The following is a 20,350-nucleotide window of genomic DNA, read 5'->3' on the forward strand; positions in this document are numbered from 1 at the left end:
TAGGCGGGGACGGAATCTCACGCTGGGCAGGTTTTAAATAAACTGCCATTTATGATGATGGAGTGCAGCACTCTTAAATTGGTTGGTGACGTTATTACTAGTTTAATGAAATACCTGCCATTCACCCAAAGGTCCCCTGGGAGGGTCACAAAAATACAAATTACAATGACGAGAATAGGCTGAATCCTAAGAATATAAATCTCAAGTGTCAAAACGCCATGGTAAAGAGGTGCATCTTCATAGGATGAAAGCATTAAGAGTGTAGGTGTCAGGTGCATCTTTGTGTCACCTGGAAGCTGCCCCTGCACATGCCACACATTAGGTTCTTTGGGTGGTGGAACTACCAGGACTTAAACCCACAAAGGTCTTTTAGAAAGGAGGCATTCTTTCAGATCAGCAAGGAGGAAAATGCAAGTTCTTGTAGGGAGAGTTTTGGCTTTACTTTCCTAAAGCTTTTGAGACCGGAAAACGACGTTTTAAAAAAGTCTTTTATTAGGAATATTGAGGTGGGGGGAGATAGAGAGAGAGAAAGCTATAAACAAGAGGCAGCATTTTCTTACTACATTAATAACACTGTTTGGGAACTGGACGGGCCTCTCTTGCTAGGTGGCAGTAACAGCCAGTCTATGTAGGAGGCAGACCCAAGTCCCTGCAAAGAGGCAGCGTTTTTGAGTCCATGCTTCTCTTGCAAAGTGGAGGCCGCAGAAGCCAAGCTGCAGAATTCTGCAAAGGAGTGTTTGGATCGAGGGCCAGCAGCAGGCAGATCAGTTGCTTTCCTATGGTACAGGATTGGGAAAAAATGAAACTGGCCCAATTCACATACTATGTGGCTGGTTTCCTCTGTGATGCGGTGACCCTTGAAGCTTTTAGGAGAGCTGTGAGCATGCAAACCGGCTCTGAGGCAAGGTGGTCTTCCTTAGGAAACTTGTAGTAGCTTGGAAACAATAAGGAGGGGGAAAGAATCCAGCCTAGGGCCTTTGTTTCTGAATAAACCTTTTAAGTAAAAGAAAATGAGCGGCATACACACACACACACACACACAAAACTCCCACAGTACCAAAGAAAGCATGATAACTTAGTATTTATAAATAAATATACATATATATAGCACTTTGAGTGTACAAAGCACTTCATATACATTCTCAATTATCCTTACAACGGTAATGTAAGGTGTTGGGTTATTCCTGTACTGTCAAGGGCTGGTGCTGTGCCAAAGATCTGGGGCTAGTTTGTGAGATTTTGCTTATGGCTATTGAGTCAGGGACTTTTCACCTTGTGCTCCCGGCCACAAAGCTACGCTACCTCCCTTTTATTGATGCCAACAGGAGGTGGAAGCCAGGGAGGGCTGCAGGCAGAAGCGGGCAAGGTGGTTTCTCAGCAGCTTCCCTTGCAACAAAGAACAGCAAAGCCCCCTTCCTGGAGACCCCACAAACCCCCATGGGCATCGCACTTGCCTGCTCCTATGGCGGGGGGGGGGGAGCAAAGCGCCGCATTTTCAAACCCTTGCCATAAAAAGAAAGTCAAGCAGCACCACCATCAAAGTAGCTGATAGGGCAAGCGTTTTTTTGTACACGACGTTGCAGCGGTTTGAAAAAGACCCTCTTGTATCCAAGAGCAACCATAAGAGTCACAGCAAGGGAGTTGAACAGTACCAAGTGGTGGGAGACAAATTGCATTTTAAAAATAGTTACTTCAAAGATACAAAACCAGTTAGCTTTGTGTAATAACCTACCTCCACAAAACGAAGCCAAAGTGTTTGCGCTCAGGAATGAGCCAGTCAGACTCCCAGGGGTCCAAGTGACCCAAGAAGAAAACATGGGATTTTTTCCCTTCCTCCACATGTTGCAGACAGCAGCAATTTCCCCTCCCTTTCTCGGATGTTAAGAACAGTGCAGGATTTAGGGAGGTGTGAGCAGTCCCCCCGCACGGGGTGTGCAGAGCCAAAGGAGTGCAAAATAATAATGATACTAAAACTTATTTATAAGGGTACCTACTCAGAGTTAAGGGGTGCCAAATTCTGTCCCTGCTCTGGGTGCTATATTACATATGCAGGGCACGTATTGCAGTGCCAGCGGAGTTTGAAAAATAATAATAAAGAACTTATAAGGGTTGGAAGTACCAGGCCTGGGTACTTGCTGAAGCTGCAACAATAACATAGAGCACAATTCCAAAAAGGTTGCCGCCAACAGGGAAAAGCTTAACATCAAAGGGGGTACGGAAAGCCATCCCCTAGGAAAATGTCCTACGTGTGCACCTCCAAAATGCACAGGAGTTGCATGTCCATTCACACAAGCCACACACCCCGTTCGTTTTAGTGGCGCCTGTGCTTGAAGGCTGCCAAAGATCCTTCACTCGCTGCCTCAATTCCCGTTGATTTTCAACTACCTTCTTCCCCGACAGATCTATTATTTTTAGCCTCTTAGCTGTGTCTGGCTTCCTGGAAAGAAGCTACCCAGGCCCTCCTCCGCCTCCCGTGCTCCCACATGTCCAATTTCACCTGGACAAACACACAGACACGAAGAAGGAATCATGTAGTGGCATAGACAGATGCAGCAGGGGACGTGGGACGCTGGTTGCGAGTCTTTGTACAAAGGGCGGAACCTCAAATGGGCCAGGCGGGTTCTAGGACCTGCAGCAGCCGGCGCCTTTCACCTCCTTCTTGACGTAGTCGTGGAGTTTAAAGCGAGGCTCATTGGGCAGCTTCATAGATCTGTGCTTCAGCTCCCTGGAAACAAAACGCAAGCCGTTTGATCAATCTGGTTCCCTAGTCTCTTCTCACAGCCCTGCAACAAGGCGTTGCTCCTGCTTACCTGTCTCAGGTAAGGACCAGTTTGCCGCCAGCGTGGCACCATCACAAATGGTTCTTTTTGAGACACGGCCCCCTTGGTCCCATAAACACACCCCCAGTGCTACGTTTTTGGTCCCATAAACTCACCCCCAGTGCTACGTTTTTGGTCCCATAAACTCACCCCCAGTGCCACGTGCCCTGAGCAAGTTAAAGATGGAAAGTCAAAAAGAAGCAACTTACTTGGCGATAGCTGTGAACGCTAAATCGACATTCAAGCCACTCTTGGCACTGGTCTCCATGAAGGGCACTCCGTATTCCTGCAAAAATGAAGATGGTGTTCAGTGTCTGCCTGTTCCCTAAAATTCAGGATTTTTGGGGGGGGAACTGAGCTCCCTTACCTTTAAAAAAATAAATATATTTTATTGTCGGGAGGGCTGGAACGGATATACACCCAATGCCTGAGCCAAAAATACACCTATACCTGTAATGAATAATGTGGCCATTTCTAATCCAGATCATTATCTGTGTGAATTTCTAAATTGCATCTTACGTTTAGCCACTGCCTGTGGGGGAGGGGAGTGGACTGGGCCAACAGCAAACAAACAAACTTTGTGGTGAGTTCTCCCACCATTTTTTCCAGAAAAAAACCCTACATTCCATTACTTTTAGAAGGAAATCTAGCTCAACATTCCCCAATAAGGTGCTCTCCGCATGTTTTGGACTACAACTCCCGTCAGCCAGTAATTTTAGTCCAAAACAGCTTGAGGGCACCGATTTTGTAAGGACTTGATATTTTAGTATGTCAGCACCTACACTTTGGAATCCCCTGCCTGTTGATATCAGGCCTTCGCTGAACTCCTTTTGGCACCTGATATCAACAGGCAGGGAATTATTTTCACATCAACTTTGCAAACATTCAGGTTTAGATAAGCCTAACCAGATGTTTGCAAAGTTGATGTGGAAATAATAATTAACAAGGTTGCAGAAATTAGGCTCTCTTGAAGCAGAATTTCAGCTCGTTTTAGTGAGGGCAGGTGGTTCTTGTACCTTGGCTAATTTCTCCCCATCTTCTCGTTTCACCACTCGCTCCTGGGTCGAGTCCACCTAGGGGTGGCAAAAAAACACAAAACAAACCAGCATAAGAGAATCAGAAGAGCCCGGATGGATCAGGCCAAGGGCCCACCTTGTCTTCCATCCTGCTCTCACAGTGGCCTCCTAGATGCCCCAAAGGGAAACCCAGAAGCAGGGCCCAAGCACAAGAGCCCTCTTCCCTCCTGTGGTTTCCAACAACTGGTCTTCAGAAGCATTGCTGCCTTCCACTGTGGAGGGATATCATAGCCATTGTGGTTAGTGGCCATCAATGGCCCTCCATGAAATGGTCCAATCTTCCAACGCCATCCACATTGGTGGCTGTCACTCTTTGCAGCAGAATTGTGTTCTTTGACTATGTATCTGCAGTGATGCCTAGTGTTCATTGGGACTGATGGGGCAGAAAGCAAAGAATCCCAACAGTGGCTGGAGCCACAGCCAGTGACAGGGACAGTCACCTGCTGTCTGGTTGTAAGAAAGATGGCGGGCAGGTAAGAGGGCAGGCTGAGGTTGGCCTCCACTGCCTAGCTGCTTGCCGCTGCTGCCCTGATCCGTGTGCATGGGCAGGGTCAGCCCTGAGGCACTTGCCTCCCCATCCACACCCTCTTCATCCCAGCAAACGGCTTCCATTGCCGCAGAGTGCCTGGCTCTGTATTGTTCTGCCAGGAACTAGCCTGGCTTACCTTGTTTCCCAGCAACATCAGGACCACGTCTTGCTTTGCGTATTCATGGATTTCTGTCAGCCAAGCCTGGCAAAGCAAAGGAAAAACAACAAGGTCAGAGGAGCTAAAGCTAGAAACCAAGGAGAATAGCCAGCTGCTGTGGAGACCTCAAGCCTCCTCTGGAAGCAGCTGGCTGGGGCCGATGGAGAGATGCAGTTCAAAACAGCCAGGCTGAAATGCTGCTCTCAGAGAGGCTAATTCAACATAGTAGAGTGGTTGGGGGTCAAGTTAAAAAAGACAAGTTAGAGACAACTTGGTTTATGTTTATTACTTTTATGCCAACAAGTCAACTTCCTGAATAAAACGTCCAGTGATGCATGTACACTGTGGAGAGATTTAATTGTTTTAAGAGTATTATAACACAATGTACATTTGTAATTGCCTCACATAAATGACAGACGGTACTTTTTATTCAGTTTGGGTTTGTGTTAAACACGGTTGTCATGTGCTTATTGAAAATCAAATATATTAGAACCCGAATTGATAGATTCCAGTTATAAGAAACAGGGGCGGATTTAGGTTTGAGGAAGCCCTAAGCTACTGAAGGTAATGGGGCCCTTTATATGTCCAGCTGTCCTTTGTCAACAACAAATTGTCGCTGTTTTTTGTGTTGAATATATGCTATATGGTAATTTATGGACCTAATTGGTATCTAAAGCCATTTGCACATAATAAAATATGTATTTTTATCAAAGTAATTGTTTTTTTATCTTATATTTTGGAAATGTACATCCATTTTTTTGTTTTAATTTTTTTTGGGCCCCCAAGAGAGTGGGGCCCTAAGCTATAGCTTGTTTAGCTTATACGTAAATCCAGCACTGATAAGAAAGGAGATTCTACCTAAGCATTAGGAAGAACTCTCTGTAGTAAGAGTTGTGGACATAGGAATGGACCATCTCAGAAGTGGTGGACTCTCCTTTGTTGAGCTTTTTAAATAGAGGTTGGATGGCTATATACCAGTGAATATTTAGCTGTGATTCCTGCAGTGCAAGGGGTTGGACTAGATGACCCTTGAGGTCTCTTCCAATGCTACAGTTCTATGATTCTCGGAACTAGGAGCTGCTTTGTCATCTCAGATACTTCCCCAGATGCCATTTCCTAAAACTTCTTCAGAAAGTCACAGCCCCACCACAGGTGGAGGAAGGTCCCAGCCCCTCCAGCAAAGGGGTGAAATGCCATTAAGGATTATGATGTAACTTTAGAGGGGTCTGGTGCCAGCAAAACAAGACTTTTAAATGCCGCTACTTGAATTTCAGGCAGTGAAGCTAGACTACTTCTGATCTGATGCCACAAAAACATCATAACAACATTCCAACACCTGAGGAAGCCATTCCCAATCTAAGTAAAACTTGCAGCTCCATAATGAGACTCAGAATCTAAATGGACCCTTTCTGGGGAGGGAGCTGTGTGGGCTGCACATGTATTACAATGTCATGAGCCATTAGCCAAACCATTTCTCCAGCCCCTGGCTTCAGAGGCTGGAATTAATGTTTTGCTCCCATGCAACTTGGCAGTGGCAGAGGGAGGGAGGAAACAAATGACAGAAAAGAGAAAAGAACAGTTAATGCCTCTCCTCCAGCACTCTTCTGGGTTCACTTGCTTTACATCCAGGCCTCCTCCTCCTCCTTCTTCGTGTCCAGCATGCCAGCCTCCTCTCTGGGCAGAAGCAGCATGTCATGTTGAAATGAGACTGCCAGGCCTGGCCCTTTAAGAAAAACATTTCATGCCCCTCTTTCTTCAAGAATGGCACAGCTCTGTTTGAACCTGTGTCTGTCTGTCTGTCTGTAAGGAGCGTTGGGAGCTGGGACAGATCAGCCTGTGCAGAACATGAGCCGCATACTTAAGGATCCCACACTTCAAACTGTTGGTGAGCCACAAGGATAGAGGAAAGCGCAAGGCAAGCCACCAATATTAGCCCTACTCAGAGTAGAACCACTGAAATCAATGGGGATGGCTAACATGGTTCCATTAATTTCAGTGAGTCTCCTCCACATAGAACTCTGTCGGATACAACCCTCACCCTCCAGTTTCTAAGCTATAACAAGAGTCCTACCATACAGGGTTGTTATGGGGATCTGCTGAGCACTTTGAACACTTAGGAAAAGAGCTCTGCAAATGTCACAGAATTGTAGAGTTGGAAGGGATCCCAAGAATTATCTCGTCCAACCCCTGCAATGCAGGAATCGCGGCTAAAGAACCCCTGACAGGTGTCCACCCAACCTCTGTTGAAAAACCTCCAGTGAAGGAGAGATCACCCCCTTTGAGGAATTCCATTCCACTGTTTAATTACTTTTACCATCAGAAAACCATCTTCCTAAGGTTTATTCCAGGGGTCAGCAAACTTTTTCAGCAGAGGGCTGGTCCACTGTCCCTCAGACCTTGTGGGGAGCTGGCCTATATTGGGGGGGGGGAGAGAACGAATTCCTATGCCCCACAAATAACCCAAAGATGCATTTTAAATAAAAGCACACATTCTATTCATGTAAAAACACCAGGCAGGCTCCACAAATAACCCAGAGATGTGTTTTAATAAAAAGGACACATTCTACTCATGTAAAAACACGCTGATTTCTGAACCTTCCGCAAGCCAGATTTAGAAGGAGATTTGGCCAGATCCGGCCCCCGGGCCTTAGTTTGCCACCCATGGTTTAATTGGAATCTCCTTTCTTGTAACTTTAATCCATTGGTTCGGGTCTACCCTCCAGGGCAGGAGAAAACAAGCTTGCTCCATCTTCCATGAGACAGCCCCAGAGATATTTGAAGACGGCTCTTATATCACCTCTCAGCTTTCTTTTAACCAGGCTAAACATCCCCAGCTCCTTCAACCGTTCCTCATAAGGCTTGGTCCCTTTATCCTCTCTGACACCCTCCTCTGCACACCTCAGAATCATAGAATTGTAGAGTTGAAAGAGGACCCCAAGAGTTATCTAGCCCAACCCTCCTGTGGTGCAGGAATCTCAGCTAAAGCATCCATGACAGAGGAGCCACCCAGCTTGTCAATATCCTCCTTCAACTGTGGTACCCTTGCAATGTCCAGACTGGACAGCATTCTGCTAACACAAGGTCTGATCCCCTCAGTGGAATCAATGAATATAGGTAACATAAGAATCACAGACCACGCCCCAGTAGAAGTTACCCTTAGAATAGGAGAGGGAACAAAACCACCCCATCATGGTCCTTCAGTCCCATCCTAACCACAAATAAACAAATTAGAGAGAGTCTCACAAAAACTCTCCAGAACTACTTCAAGGAAAATGATGTAGACAATATAGCAACCCCCCTCCTATGGGACGCAATGAAAACCGTCACCAGAGGAGCTTGCAAAGAAGAGAAAACATCCCTTAAAAAACAAACCACCTCAAAAGTTAGCAAAATAGAATAAGACATCACGGCCCTCACATCACACTACAAACAAACAGGATCCAAAAAACTACCGTAATTTTCGCTCCATAACACACAGTTTTTTCCTCCTAGAAAGTAAGGGGAAATGTCTGTGCGTGTTATGGAGCGAATGCCTACGGATGGCAGGGGAATCTGCTGCAGTTGTGAGCAGTCCGTGGCTCGCTTTGAAACTGCAAAGCGGGTGTCAGCGGCTCCTGTCAGCGAGCCGAGCCGGGGAGGAGGGAGAGAAGCAGAGCGGGGTTGGCTGCTTTAAAACAACCCCGTCCTCTATGTCCCTCTCTCCTCCCCACTGAGCTGCTAAGTAGCAGCAAAGATTTTCAGCCAGTCTAGCCGGGAGGAGGGAGAGAAGCAGAGCGGGGTTGGCTGCTTTAAAACAACCCCGTGCTCTCTGTCCCTGCCTGCAGTTTTTTGCTGTCCGATTTTGGATTAGCCACTGTAGGGGCTGTGTGTGTGTGTGCTTGAGCTATCGTTCTCCTCCTCCTGCTTCCCGTTCACTCTCCCAGCGCCCCTGCGCTCTCCTGTGACCTTAGGATTGATACTCTGTGTGTCTGTGTGTGTGTGAGGGATTGTTCTCCTTCTCTTGCTTCCCGTTCACTCCCCCAGCGCCCCTGCGACTTTAGGGTGACTTTAGCATGGATCCACATGGATCCTCAGGATTTTTGCATTGGGCTATCCCAAACTCACCGTCAGATCACATGTCTGTGGCCACAGCATGAACCACAAAAATCATACATCCACTGTTTCGTTTAGAATATTTTTTTCTTGTTTTCCTCCTCTAAAAACTACATGCGTGTTATGGTCTGGTGCGTGTTATAGAGCGAAAAATACGGTACTTAAACTTCTAGAACAAAAAAGGAGAGAAGGAGACTCCCTAGAAATCAGCTGTGGTGCCCTTGGTCTTTGGTCTCAGTGCTGCGATGTGAGGCTGTTTCCCCACCACCTCTCAGCTTCTGACACACATTCACCCTCCCCAGAACAAGAGTGGGGGGGGACTTATCCTGCCACCTGCCTTGCCAGCCTCTAGCCTGACACCGTGCCACAACACAGTAGTAAAAGAAAACCCGCAAACTTATTAGTATGGACGGCCAGCGGCAAGCTTGATGCTTCATCCAGACAGCCGTTCCAGCAGGGTGAGAACTCGTTTGGCAGTTCCCACCAGCCCTTTTTAAAAATTCGGAACAGATTTAATCAGGGGGAGTCCGGCCGAATTCTTGACAGGGTGTCTGATGGAGCGGCAGGGGGCTGTTGGAAGCTGAGAGGACCACACCGGCTCACCTCACGGAGCTGCTGCTTCATCACTCAAATCCCCCCCCCCCCCAGGACAGATAACTGGTTTTATTCCACATTAAATCCGTTTAGCATAGAGACAAGCAACAGGGCAGAAGTCTACGGCCAAACTCAGCCCCCCCCCAAAGCATCATCTGGCTCAAGGACCCCCTTCTTCTCCATGCAAACTATCGTTCATTTTTATGCATTATTACATTTACCTCTCACCTTTCCTTCAAGGAACTCAAGGTGATATAAATGGTTCTCTCACACACCCTTATTTTTTAAAGACATTTGGATAGCTCAGTTGGTTGGAGCTGGGTGCTGATAATGCCAAAGTTGCAGGTTTGATCCCCATATAGGACAGGTGCATATTCCTCAGGGTCCCTTCCAACTCTACAACTCTATGATTTTACGAAATGGTTCTCACACAAACCCTCATTTTTTTTATAACAAAAGCCATTGGGTGTTTATTGGTATTTTTTTAAAACCCATCTTTCAAAAATAGTAATTGCATTGCTTTAAAACCTTTTGTTTGTTTGTTTTTTATTTTTAACTGTATGATTTCAAATTGCCTTGAGATTTCTACAACTTCTCTGAAAGGCGTTTCATCATTTAACACAACACTGAGAACAATTCAGAGGTGGCTGCTGAAAATGTTTCCATTCTGCCAAGCCTATGCAAGCAATCGAGAACACATCCCTCCACAACGGTTAATTGACATCTGTTTCTTTACTTTTTAATGTTTTTATTGTTGTAAACCACTTTAGATTCCCTTTTATGATTGAGATACACACACACACACACACACACACACACACAGACACTTCTTATAAAACAAATAATAGAAATATTCTGGACAAATATCCAAAACAACTGTGAGGTCGTTTAAGCTGAGCTGCAGTGCCTAGTCCAAGGTCACCCAGTGAGCTTCATGCCCAAGGGGGTATTTGAACCCTGCTCCTACATCCTAGGTCCAACACACTAACCGCTATGCCACTCTGGTTTTCAATTGATGCCTATTCACATCAAAGATGAAACTAAACCTTCTCTCTCTCTGATGGGAGTTGCAGCCCAAATCATCGAGAGGGTGCCTGGTTGAGAGAGGATGCTCAGGAAGTAGGCTGGGGTATTTTAAGAAGATAGAAGAAGTTTTAATACTGTACTTTCAAAGCTGGATTGGGGAGAAAACGTGTCAGTACAGTGTATTTTCTGACCAGTGTGCAATGGCTGCATTTTGGCACACGGTGGTGCCAGAGAGACACATCTGCACTTGCAAACAAATAATTTGTATTTGCAACATGTCTCCTAACAAGCAGTCACGGTTGCTGCAGCTGAGAGATGTTGTTGATATGTCACCATTCTCTACTTTTATTTTTAAAACACCCACTCTGGGAGGGGGCTTTACTTCAGTAGCATTCCCAAGAGCCAAGAGTTCAGGTGCAAGAGTCCATACCAAGCAGCTGGCTCACATTTACTCCTCTCTCTTTCTCTATCTTTCTCTCTCTCTGTGTGTAGGCTGGAGGCATGTGTAAATATTGCTTGATGCAGAGACTCACAGCTGCTTTGGAAGTGCCAGGATGGTGCCCATAAGCAAGCTCCATCAGTAAGAGTGTAAGAATTGCTCTGCAGCTGGATCAGGCCAATGGCCCATCTAGTCCAGCATCCTGTTTTCACAGTGGCCAACCAGTTGCCCCAGGGCGGATCCCGCAAGCAGCACATCAGCACTCTCCTTCCCTGCGATTCCCAGCGACTAGTCTCCAGAGGCATAATTCCTATGGCAGTGGAAATGCAGACCCTCCAAGCACCCCTATTTTCCAGGGACGGTCCCAGATTTACAGAAGCCGTCCTGGTTTCTGATTTTTATTTTTTATTCATACTTTTTGAATTTATACATACCATTAATTTTAAAACCATTTAAACATTTCAAGGTTTGACTTCCTTCCCCCTCTTTCCGCAGTTCCTTAGATTAATTTTTTAATATCTTCTGCATATCCAAATTCATTTAATTTGCTCATTTAATTATCTACTTTAAATATAGATGAAACTGCAGGTTATTACAATGTCCTGGTTTCTGATTTGACCCTGGAATATCCTGCTTTCCCCTGGAACGCCCCTATTTTCATGGGAGAAATGTTGGAGGGTATGGAGCTATGCAACCCCTGAGCCAAGGAGCTAAGTAACTATAAAACCTTTAGAAGCCCTGTTTGGGGAAGTTTTTAAAGGTTTAATGTTTTATTATGTTTTATATATGTTAGAAGTTGTCCAGACTGGCTGGTGCAACCCAGTCAGATGGGTGGGGTATAAATAATAAAATTAGTATTCTTATTATGGAATAGGACGTTCTTATTTTCATCGGAGAAATGTTGGAGGATATGGAAGTGGAACATTGCCATTGGGCTTAGTAGCCACTGATAGCTCATTCACACAAATCTCACCACTGGAAACTGCAGCCAGCAAGTGTTTTGACATGAGTGTATGAATCGCTCTGTTAGAATGTTGTGCTGTTGGGTGAATGAATGGTGGATAGAAAGCGGGATGTCAGTGTGTGTAAGAAACAGCCTACTTCATTGCTCCACCCATTTTCCTTCTGGGCATGCTCACCATTGGCATGGTAGACCAGAAGGAAATGTGGCTCTCAGGCTGAAAGAGATTCCCCACTCCTGACCTAGAGGGATTTAGGCTTACTCAGGATCCTCACCCTGGCAGGGTTGGAGGAACATCAGGTGAGGCTTGGCCAAGTTGGTGCCTTCTAGTTGTTATGGACCATGATTCTCGTCATCATCTTCATCATGTGTTAATTTACGTACTGCTTACAGGCCAAAATGGCTTCTAAACAATTTATAAGTATAAAACCCTCTCACCATCAAAGTACACAATAAAAACCAGTTCCATCAAAACATTAAACCATCCACAGTTATCCTTTTCATTGAAACGCGGCTGTAAAATAACAGTTAAAAGAGCAATTAAAGCAATCAGATCAGGAGGTTCAAGCTCAGGGAAGCAGCTGCATAAGCCGGTATTTCTCCAAGAGCCGGCAGAATGCCAATGCTGATGGGCCCTCTCATATTTCGGCGTGGGTGGAATTCCACAACGCTGCTGCCACCAGTGAAAAACCCTGCTTCTATGTTACCATAAGCTGATCATCATCAGGCCATGGCAAAACTAACCTGGTTCTATTTCATGATTTTGAGGCCTGAGCAGGGAGTGGAGAGGAAGAATGTTTTCCATCATGCGTGCCCAGCACAACCCCATGATGCTTGAGCCTGGTGGAAGCTGGGGCTGATAACAGACATATAGTCCAAAACATCTAGAAGGCACCGGCTTGGAGAAAGATGCTACGACCGTTTTGTAAGCGTACCGTTCCTGCAGTGCAGCAATTACTTGAAGATGGAAGTTTCCCTGCCTGCAGCCCAGTCATTGTTAATTAATCTCCTAGCTTAAATGGAAGAGGCCTACAGACTTCAGGTGGCAGAGCTCTTAAAACGAGTTAATGTGCTCTCCTCGGGAGTGTGTCATTGTGTTGCTCCCTATGGGGCTATTTCAGTTTTCTCATCTGCTCCAAGTGGAACTGCAAAGGGCCTCGCAGAGTTGCATGCAGGGTTTGTGCTTCTCCTGCTCTCATCAGGCTGCAGTGGACCCTCCTGCTGCTGTGTTTATTAAACAGCCAGATGAACTGCTCCTCCAGAACAAGGATAAGAAAAGCCTGCTGGATCAGGCCAGCAGCCCACTGAGTCCTACTTCCCGCTTTCAGAAGCAGCCAACCAGATGCCTCTGAAAAGTCCACAAGCAGGACCAGAGCACATGAGCATGCGAACCCAATAGGAGCCCACTGGATCAGGCCAGTGGCCCTTCTAGTCCAACATCCTGTTCTCACAATGGCCAACCAGATGCCCCTGTGCAGGACCTGAGACAACAGCCCTCTCTGCTCCAGCAGTTTCCAGCAACTGGCATTCAGAAACATCCTTCCTCCAAGAGGGAGGGAGATCAAATATCATCATTAGGTAAAGGTAAAGGGACCCCTGACCATTAGGTCCAGTCGTGACCGACTCTGGGATTGTGGTGTTCATCTCGCTTTACTGGCCGAGGGAGCCGGTGTACAGCTCCCGGGTCATGTGGCCAGCATCAAAGTGCAAGTAGATAAATAGGTACCACTCTGATGGGAAGGTAAACGGTGTTTCCGTGCACTGCTCTGGTTCGCCAGAAGTGGCTTAGTCATGCTGGCCACATGACCCAGAAGCTGTACGCCGGCTCCCTTGGCCAGTAAAGCGAGATGAGCACCACAACCCCAGAGTCGGTCATGACTGGACCTAATGGCCAGGGGTCCCTTTACCTTTATTTTCCCAGATCCTAGTCCAACACTCTAACCACTACAACACACTGGCTCTGTAAAAGGGCTGTAGTCAACATAGCATAGCTCTGGGAATGTTTGGGTGCATGTAGCTCCAGGGTTTTCTCCCTGTCACTTGGCAGACTGTGGGATGGCCTGGCAAGGTCGTTTTGCTCTTCAGACTCCACTCTCGCTGGCCTGGATGACGCTTTTGTCTTCTGTGCCCTGGAGACATTCCAACAACACACGTTCCTCTTTCTCCTCCTAAAATATGTTCCATCTTTGAGGAAAGGGGGAGGGAAATAAAGTGAGAACAAGCAACAGTTGAGCCAATAATTGCTCCCCATCTTGTAGGATTTTCCATTGGAATTAAATTGCAAATGCTACTAATGCCCCTAATTAAAGTCATTATTACACAGAGGAAATGAGGAGGCAACGCCTGGCAGCCTCTGCTCCTCGCTGTGTAAAGTCATCATGCTTTGCCTGCTGGTTTTTTGCGTGGGAGAAAAAAAAAGGGTTTAATAAAGTTTCCTAATTGCTTGGCCCTGGGGTACACAGTTGATACATCAGAAGCAACCTTCTGCTGCCCGTCTGCTACACGGCATGTGCCAAAATATGCTCGGATTCCACTTTCCAGAGGGAACGGGTCTTCTTTGTTTACTTATTTAATCCAGATTTATACCTTGCCTTCTGCACCGTGCCCCGGAAGCTCGGTGAAAGCTGCAAAATATACAACCCTAACGCAGCAAAAGCAGCATCTAAAAACGGCACCAAGAAGTATAACATGAGCACGTAAAGAGGAAAGCAGGAACGTCTGGACTCAAAATAGTGCCATCAAGCAAATCCGAAAGACACAATCAATGCAACAGCCTGAAAGCCTGTCTAAATAATCATCATAGAGAAATAGTCTTTGCTTAGTGGTGCAAGGCCATTAAGTAGATAGATTGGGCCCTCCCCCAAAGACGGTGTTGCAAAGCCTGGGGGCAACCATGGAAAACGCCTCTAATGCAACACACACACACATCTCTGATGTTGGTGGGACACAAGATGCACTGCAACAGAAGATCAGGAAGGAAAGTAAGGAGGCCAGGGCAGGACAGTGGAATAGATCAAAGGCAGAACTCAAGAGCATCCGATGAAGCTGAATGAAGATTCAGGGCAGACAGAAGAAGAAATTTCTTCATGCAGTGCATAGTTAAACCACGGAACTCTCTCCTGCAGGAGGAAGTGATGACCACCAAGCCAGATGGCTTTAAAAGAGAACTGGACAAATTCATGGAGGAGGGGAAGGCTACCCTTGGCTATGCTCTGCCTTCATGGTCAGAGGCAGCAATGTTCTTATGTTCTTATGCCCATCACACCAGCTGTGTGAAAGAAAAGGGGGGGGGGACCTCTTCCTCCCTGGATTTGCCCCATCCTCTTTTATAGCCATCCAAGTTGGTGGCCATCCCCAACTCTTTGGGGAGCGAGTTCCATAGTTCAACTATGCATTTGTGTGAAGACGTATTTCCTTTTGTCTGTCCTAAATCTCCTATCCTCTTTTATCAAGAATTATGAAAAAAGTAAAACTTCTCCATCCACTTCCTCCACACGCCAAGCATCATCTTGGATGTCTTTATCATGTCTCGCCCTTACTCAATTTTCTTCTAAGATAAAAATCCCCCCCCCCCAAGGTTGCAGCCTGTCATTACAGGGGAGTCACGCTTGCCTCTTGATCATTTGGCGTGCCTTTTACTGCCCTCTTTTGAGCTCTACAATATCTCCCCCCCCCCATTTTATTTTATTTTTTGAGATGAAGCAACTAGAACTGAACACAGAATTCCAAATGTGGCATCACCATCGTTTGGTAAGACAGCACTACGATATCAGCACTTTTGTTTTCGATCCCTTTCCTAATGATCCCCAATATGGAATTTGCCTTGGGCAGAAGAACCCATGTCGCTCAATTTAAATGGCTTCAAGGCGGGGTTGACAGCAGAGGAGTGGTGCCTGGGCTCAGAGATCAAGGGATGTCCATGAAGCTTGCCTCCAGTATCAGTCATCCCAAAAGCAAAGCGCTCTTGTTAATTGGATGTATTTGGGGTGGGGAGATGGGAGATGGAGGAGCCACGTATCATGGTACTTCCAGCAGAGCTTTTCCTGTGGATGGGGCAATATCATAGAATCATGGAACTGTCGAGTTGGAAGGGGTCCCGAGGGTCATCTAGTCCAACCCCCTGAAATGATGCAGGGCAAGGAGGGGCAAATGAACTTTTCAACACAGCAAAAGTGGTTCCAGGAGATGGTCTGAAGACCCATGAAGCTACCACCTTGCTGAAGGTGGTCTGGATCTGATCAGTGCCTGTTGCTGTTAGTTAGAATACTGGAAGCTGCCTTATACTGAGGGAGACCATGAGTCCATCTAGCTTAGTATTACCTGCGCTGACTGGCAGCAGCACTATAAGGTTGCAGGCAAGGATCATTCCCACTCCTACCTGGAAATGCCACTGGGGACTGAACCTGGCACCATCTACATGCAAAACAATGGCTCTACTAATCACCTATGGTTTCTGCCCATAAAAATAAAGCAAGATTCCAGTCCCCGTGGTTCTCAATTAAGGACTGAGTTAAACAGAACACTGGTAACTGCTTTATTTACATTCCCATCTTGGGTAAAAATAAATAAATGGATTCTTTAAAAAAAAGCAACATCTAACTTAATATAAAATGTATACACTGCTTGATTGTTAACAGAAACTCTAAGCAGTTTACCAAAGAAAGTTAAAAACATTGAAATTTTTAATAAAATGCAAAGTTAAGATCAGGTGGTTTTATAATCAAAATATAATTAAAATAAACATTTAAGCTAAAAACAGATTAATTTCTACACGTCTGCATTAGCTTGATTGAACAAAAATGCTTTTAGGAGGTGCTTTAAAGAATAAATTTACATTCCTGGTATCAACAGGCAGAGAGTTCCAAAGGGTGTTTGCTGCCAAACAAAAAAACTTTTTTTTTTTAGTATATTAACTGGCACCTGTCACAATGCCATTCCACAGATGAAAGCGGCCGAGCGGACACATATGGGGTAAGGTGATCCTGCAGGTAAACTGGTCCCAAGCTATTGTGGGCTTTATATACCGATGGCTACACCTTGATTTGGCTGTGTAACATATGGGCAACCAGTGCAGATCTCTGAGCAGTGGTCTGATGCTGGCAGGGTAGGGTCTCACTCCTGTCAGCAGTTGTACTGCAGCATTCTGCACTAACTGCAGTTTCTGGATCAAACACAAGGGAAGCCCCATATTGCAGTAATCCAGCCCTGAAATAACCAGGGCCTGGGCTACAGTGCTCAAGCTCCCCTGATCCAGGAATAGCCGAGACTATCATATCAAGCACAGCGGGCAAAGGGCACTTTTAGCCCCTGAGGCTACTTGGACCTCCAAGAAGCAGAGTTGAGCACAGACGTGCCCCTAGACCAGGGGTCAGCAAACTTTTTCAGCAGGGGGCCGGTCCACTGTCCCTCAGACCTTGTGGGGGGCCGGACTATATTTTTTGGGGGGGGGGGATTAACAAATTCATATGCCCCACAAATAACCCAGAGATGCATTTTAAATAAAAGGACACATTCTACTCATGTAAAAACACGCTGATTCCCGGACCGTCCGCGGGCCGGATTTAGAAGGTGATTGGGCTGGATCTGGCCCCTGGGCCTTAGTTTGCCTACCCATGCCCTATACTGTGCAATGTACATTCGGTGGAAACGGGGCTCTCTATTTTTGTTTTATCCATCACGTTAACGGCATGTAGAAGCAGCACAATGTAGGCTAAAAGGCAGACTTAGCAGCATCCTGACTCTCAACACTGCCTGAAGTGTCAGAACAGCTCTGAGGTTGCTAGATAAAAGGGAGGGGGGAGTCCACGTTTCAGCCAATTTATCCCGGAAACTCTTTCGAAGCTGTATATCCAGGCACTTAATCTTCATGATATCGGTAGTGTCAGAGATATCCTTGTAGCAGATTAATAAAAGGCAGCTCACCTTCCTTCTCCAGAAGCAGTAGTCTCAATACCTCCCCTGTTAGCTTTCCAGGTTTATCAGAATAACATGAAGGCATTTAGAAAAAATACTGTTATCCCAAGTACAGATATAATTCCAGTGGAGATGTGACACTTAACCACAATCCGTTGCCAGAATCCTGGTAAAGCAGCCTTTCTCAACCTGTGGGTCCCCAGATGTTGTTGAACTACAACTCCCATCACCGCTAGCTAGCAAGGCCAGAGCTCAGGGATGATGGGAGTTGTAGTCCAACCACATCTGGGGACCCACAGGTTGAGAACCGATTTTAAGAAGAGCCTTCTGGATCAGGCCAATGGCCCATCTAGTCTGCATCCCACTGCCCGATTGGATGCCCCTGGGAAGCCCACAAGGAGGACTTGAGTACCACAGCGCTCTCCCTACTAGGGATTCTCACCGGCTGGCATTCAGAGAGATTTGGGAGAAGAAAAGGCTTAAGGAGTAAGCCCTACACAAATCTGGAGTGGAGTCCCTAAGCCAGTTGGGATGACGCTTTGTACGTGTGCTTCCGGCAACTCCTGCACCAAAGCTGGTGCCAAACGTATTGCTCTGCTTTCCTTTGGACCACATCAGCAAGCCGAAAAGGGGCGTCTTGTCATCTGGGCAGCCCAGGACCTCCAAACACACTACCCGGGCTTGTGCCCTGGGGGAGACCACTTCAGAGCGGTATCACTGCATCTCCGGAAGCACACTCAATGGTCTCTTGAGATAGACAGTTGCCAACCACAACAACTGGAATTGCTTGTTCTGCTGGACTCCAAGTCCAAATATGGCAGCGCTCTGGCATGACTTTTTGAAAGGATTCCTTGATTTAAAAGTGGGGAGGGGAAGCCCCTCTTCTTCTAAGCTTTATTGTGTGTGGGGGGGGGGTGCCTCCATCTCAGAACAAACGACTACTTGCATGCTATAGGTCTAACTTTTGTGACACAAAAACTCCACCAATGTGGTCCAGGGACAAGTTTATGCATTAAAAATAAATCAATCAATAATGTATCTCTGGTGTGTTTAGTCAGTGGAACGATGTTTATCTGAGGGCAAAGATAGATGGAGCACATAAAGAGAAGTCACGGCGGAGTCCTTTGCCAATAGGCTGAGCCCAGCTTGGACAAACAGCAAAGCATGCCATCCAACGTTTGCTGGTTATCAGAGTTGCATCTGTGCAGAGGCAGGTGCTCCCCTTTTCTCAGTTAGTGTTGCATTTGTTCATAGTTTGACTATGGATCTTGCTCCCATAGGAGGCAGCGATTGCCACCAGCAGTCCTTTTTTTCAGCAACCGTGAAGTTGTCACAGTAAGTTGCTGGGAGACATCATCTGTTCAGGGGTTCAGGCAACCCCTAAACAGATGATGGTTTGACAACAGTCACTGTCTGCAGAGGTGCTAAAAACTACGGCAAGCTGTCTCGCTAGCTGGTTTGGGGGTTGCCCCGGTTTTGGTGCAGGTCAAATAAATGCACCCCTGCTTCCCTCATTCTCTTAGATTCAGGTGGATGGCATGGGCAGCTTGGAAGGGTCTTCACACATACAACGGTAAAGGCCTGGCTGGAAAGCTTAAAGCCTGCTGCTGCTACTTGAGAGTTGGATTGAAGAAAAGGAAATGTGAATGGGCCTTGCCCCATAGCTTGGCCAATCACAGCTATGAGCTAGGTGGAGTCATAAAGGTAAAGGGACCCCAACCATTAGGTCCAGTCGCGAACGACCCTGGGGTTGCGGCGCTCATCTCGCTTTATTGGCCAAGGGAGCCAGCGTACAGCTTCCGGGTCATGTGGCCAGCATGACTAAGCCGCTTCTGGCGAACCAGAGCAGCGCATGGAAACGCCGTTTACCTTCCCACCGGAGTGGTACCTATTTATCTACTTGCACTCTGACGTGCTTTCGAACTGCTAGGTTGGCAGGAGCAGGGACTGAGCAACGGAAGCTCACCCTGTCGAGGGGATTCGAACTGCCAACTTTTGGATCGGCAAGTCCTAGGCTCTGTGGTTTAACCCACAGTGCCACCTGCACCCCTTCCTCCCAATTAAATAGGAGGAGCCCCCCAAAAAGAGGGCAGGAAAAGATGAGACGGAATGAAACCTCAGGAGCAAAATATTCCGCCACCAACTAAATGAAGAGATCCTGACCACACCAGAGCTTGCCCCTGCCCCCCGCAGTCACACGCAAAAGACAAAGGACACCGTTTCAATTTAAACCTGCTGTATCTGAGGGAAAAGGCCCCAGAGGGGAAAGCCAACCTCCCAGAGATGTAATTTCCTCATCCAAATTCAATACTGTGGCCTTTTAAACTTACTACTGCTATTATAATTGGTATTCTCCCAAGCTCCTTAGTCTTGTGAGCTAACTAATTCCGCACATGGCCATTTTCCTCCTAATACTGAAAATATCAGACGTTGCCTGAGACGATTGGTTTGAACTGTTGGAAGATCAGGGCCATCTCCTTTGTAGCCCTCCAAGCGCTCAGACAAAGCGAGGCCTACCAGAGACCAATTTAAACTGCAGCAGACTTTGTCCAACCTGGTGCTGGAGGTGTAAATAATTACTGGACTTTGAAAAACTGACATAGAACTATAGAACTCTAGAGCTGGAAGGAACCTCAAGGATCATTTTATCCTAAATCCCTGCAATGCATCATGGGAGATCAAGTTCCTCGGTGTTGCTGAATGATTAGTTTTAATTGGATTTGGAATCAATGAGTAATTAATTG

At 46.5% G+C, this 20,350-nt stretch overlaps 1 protein-coding gene across 1 annotated transcript in view; it reads right to left on the minus strand.

Moving 5' to 3' along the window:
- Positions 1 to 470: 470 nt before the first annotated feature.
- RAB26 (RAB26, member RAS oncogene family) overlaps positions 471 to 20,350 on the minus strand; it is a 107,591-nt gene continuing 87,711 nt past the window's right edge. The window contains exons 6-9 of the mRNA XM_083414045.1: positions 4,561 to 4,626; positions 3,836 to 3,892; positions 3,029 to 3,105; positions 471 to 2,725 (exon numbers count right to left, since the gene is read on the minus strand). Coding sequence (XP_083270171.1) covers positions 2,623 to 2,725; positions 3,029 to 3,105; positions 3,836 to 3,892; positions 4,561 to 4,626 — 303 coding nt within the window. The 3' untranslated portion in view covers positions 471 to 2,622. The remainder of the gene's footprint in view (positions 2,726 to 3,028; positions 3,106 to 3,835; positions 3,893 to 4,560; positions 4,627 to 20,350) is intronic.

The sequence above is a fragment of the Podarcis tiliguerta genome (genome assembly GCF_965153285.1).
Source record: "Podarcis tiliguerta genome assembly, chromosome: 14".
In the NCBI taxonomy this organism is placed as follows: domain Eukaryota; kingdom Metazoa; phylum Chordata; class Lepidosauria; order Squamata; family Lacertidae; genus Podarcis; species Podarcis tiliguerta.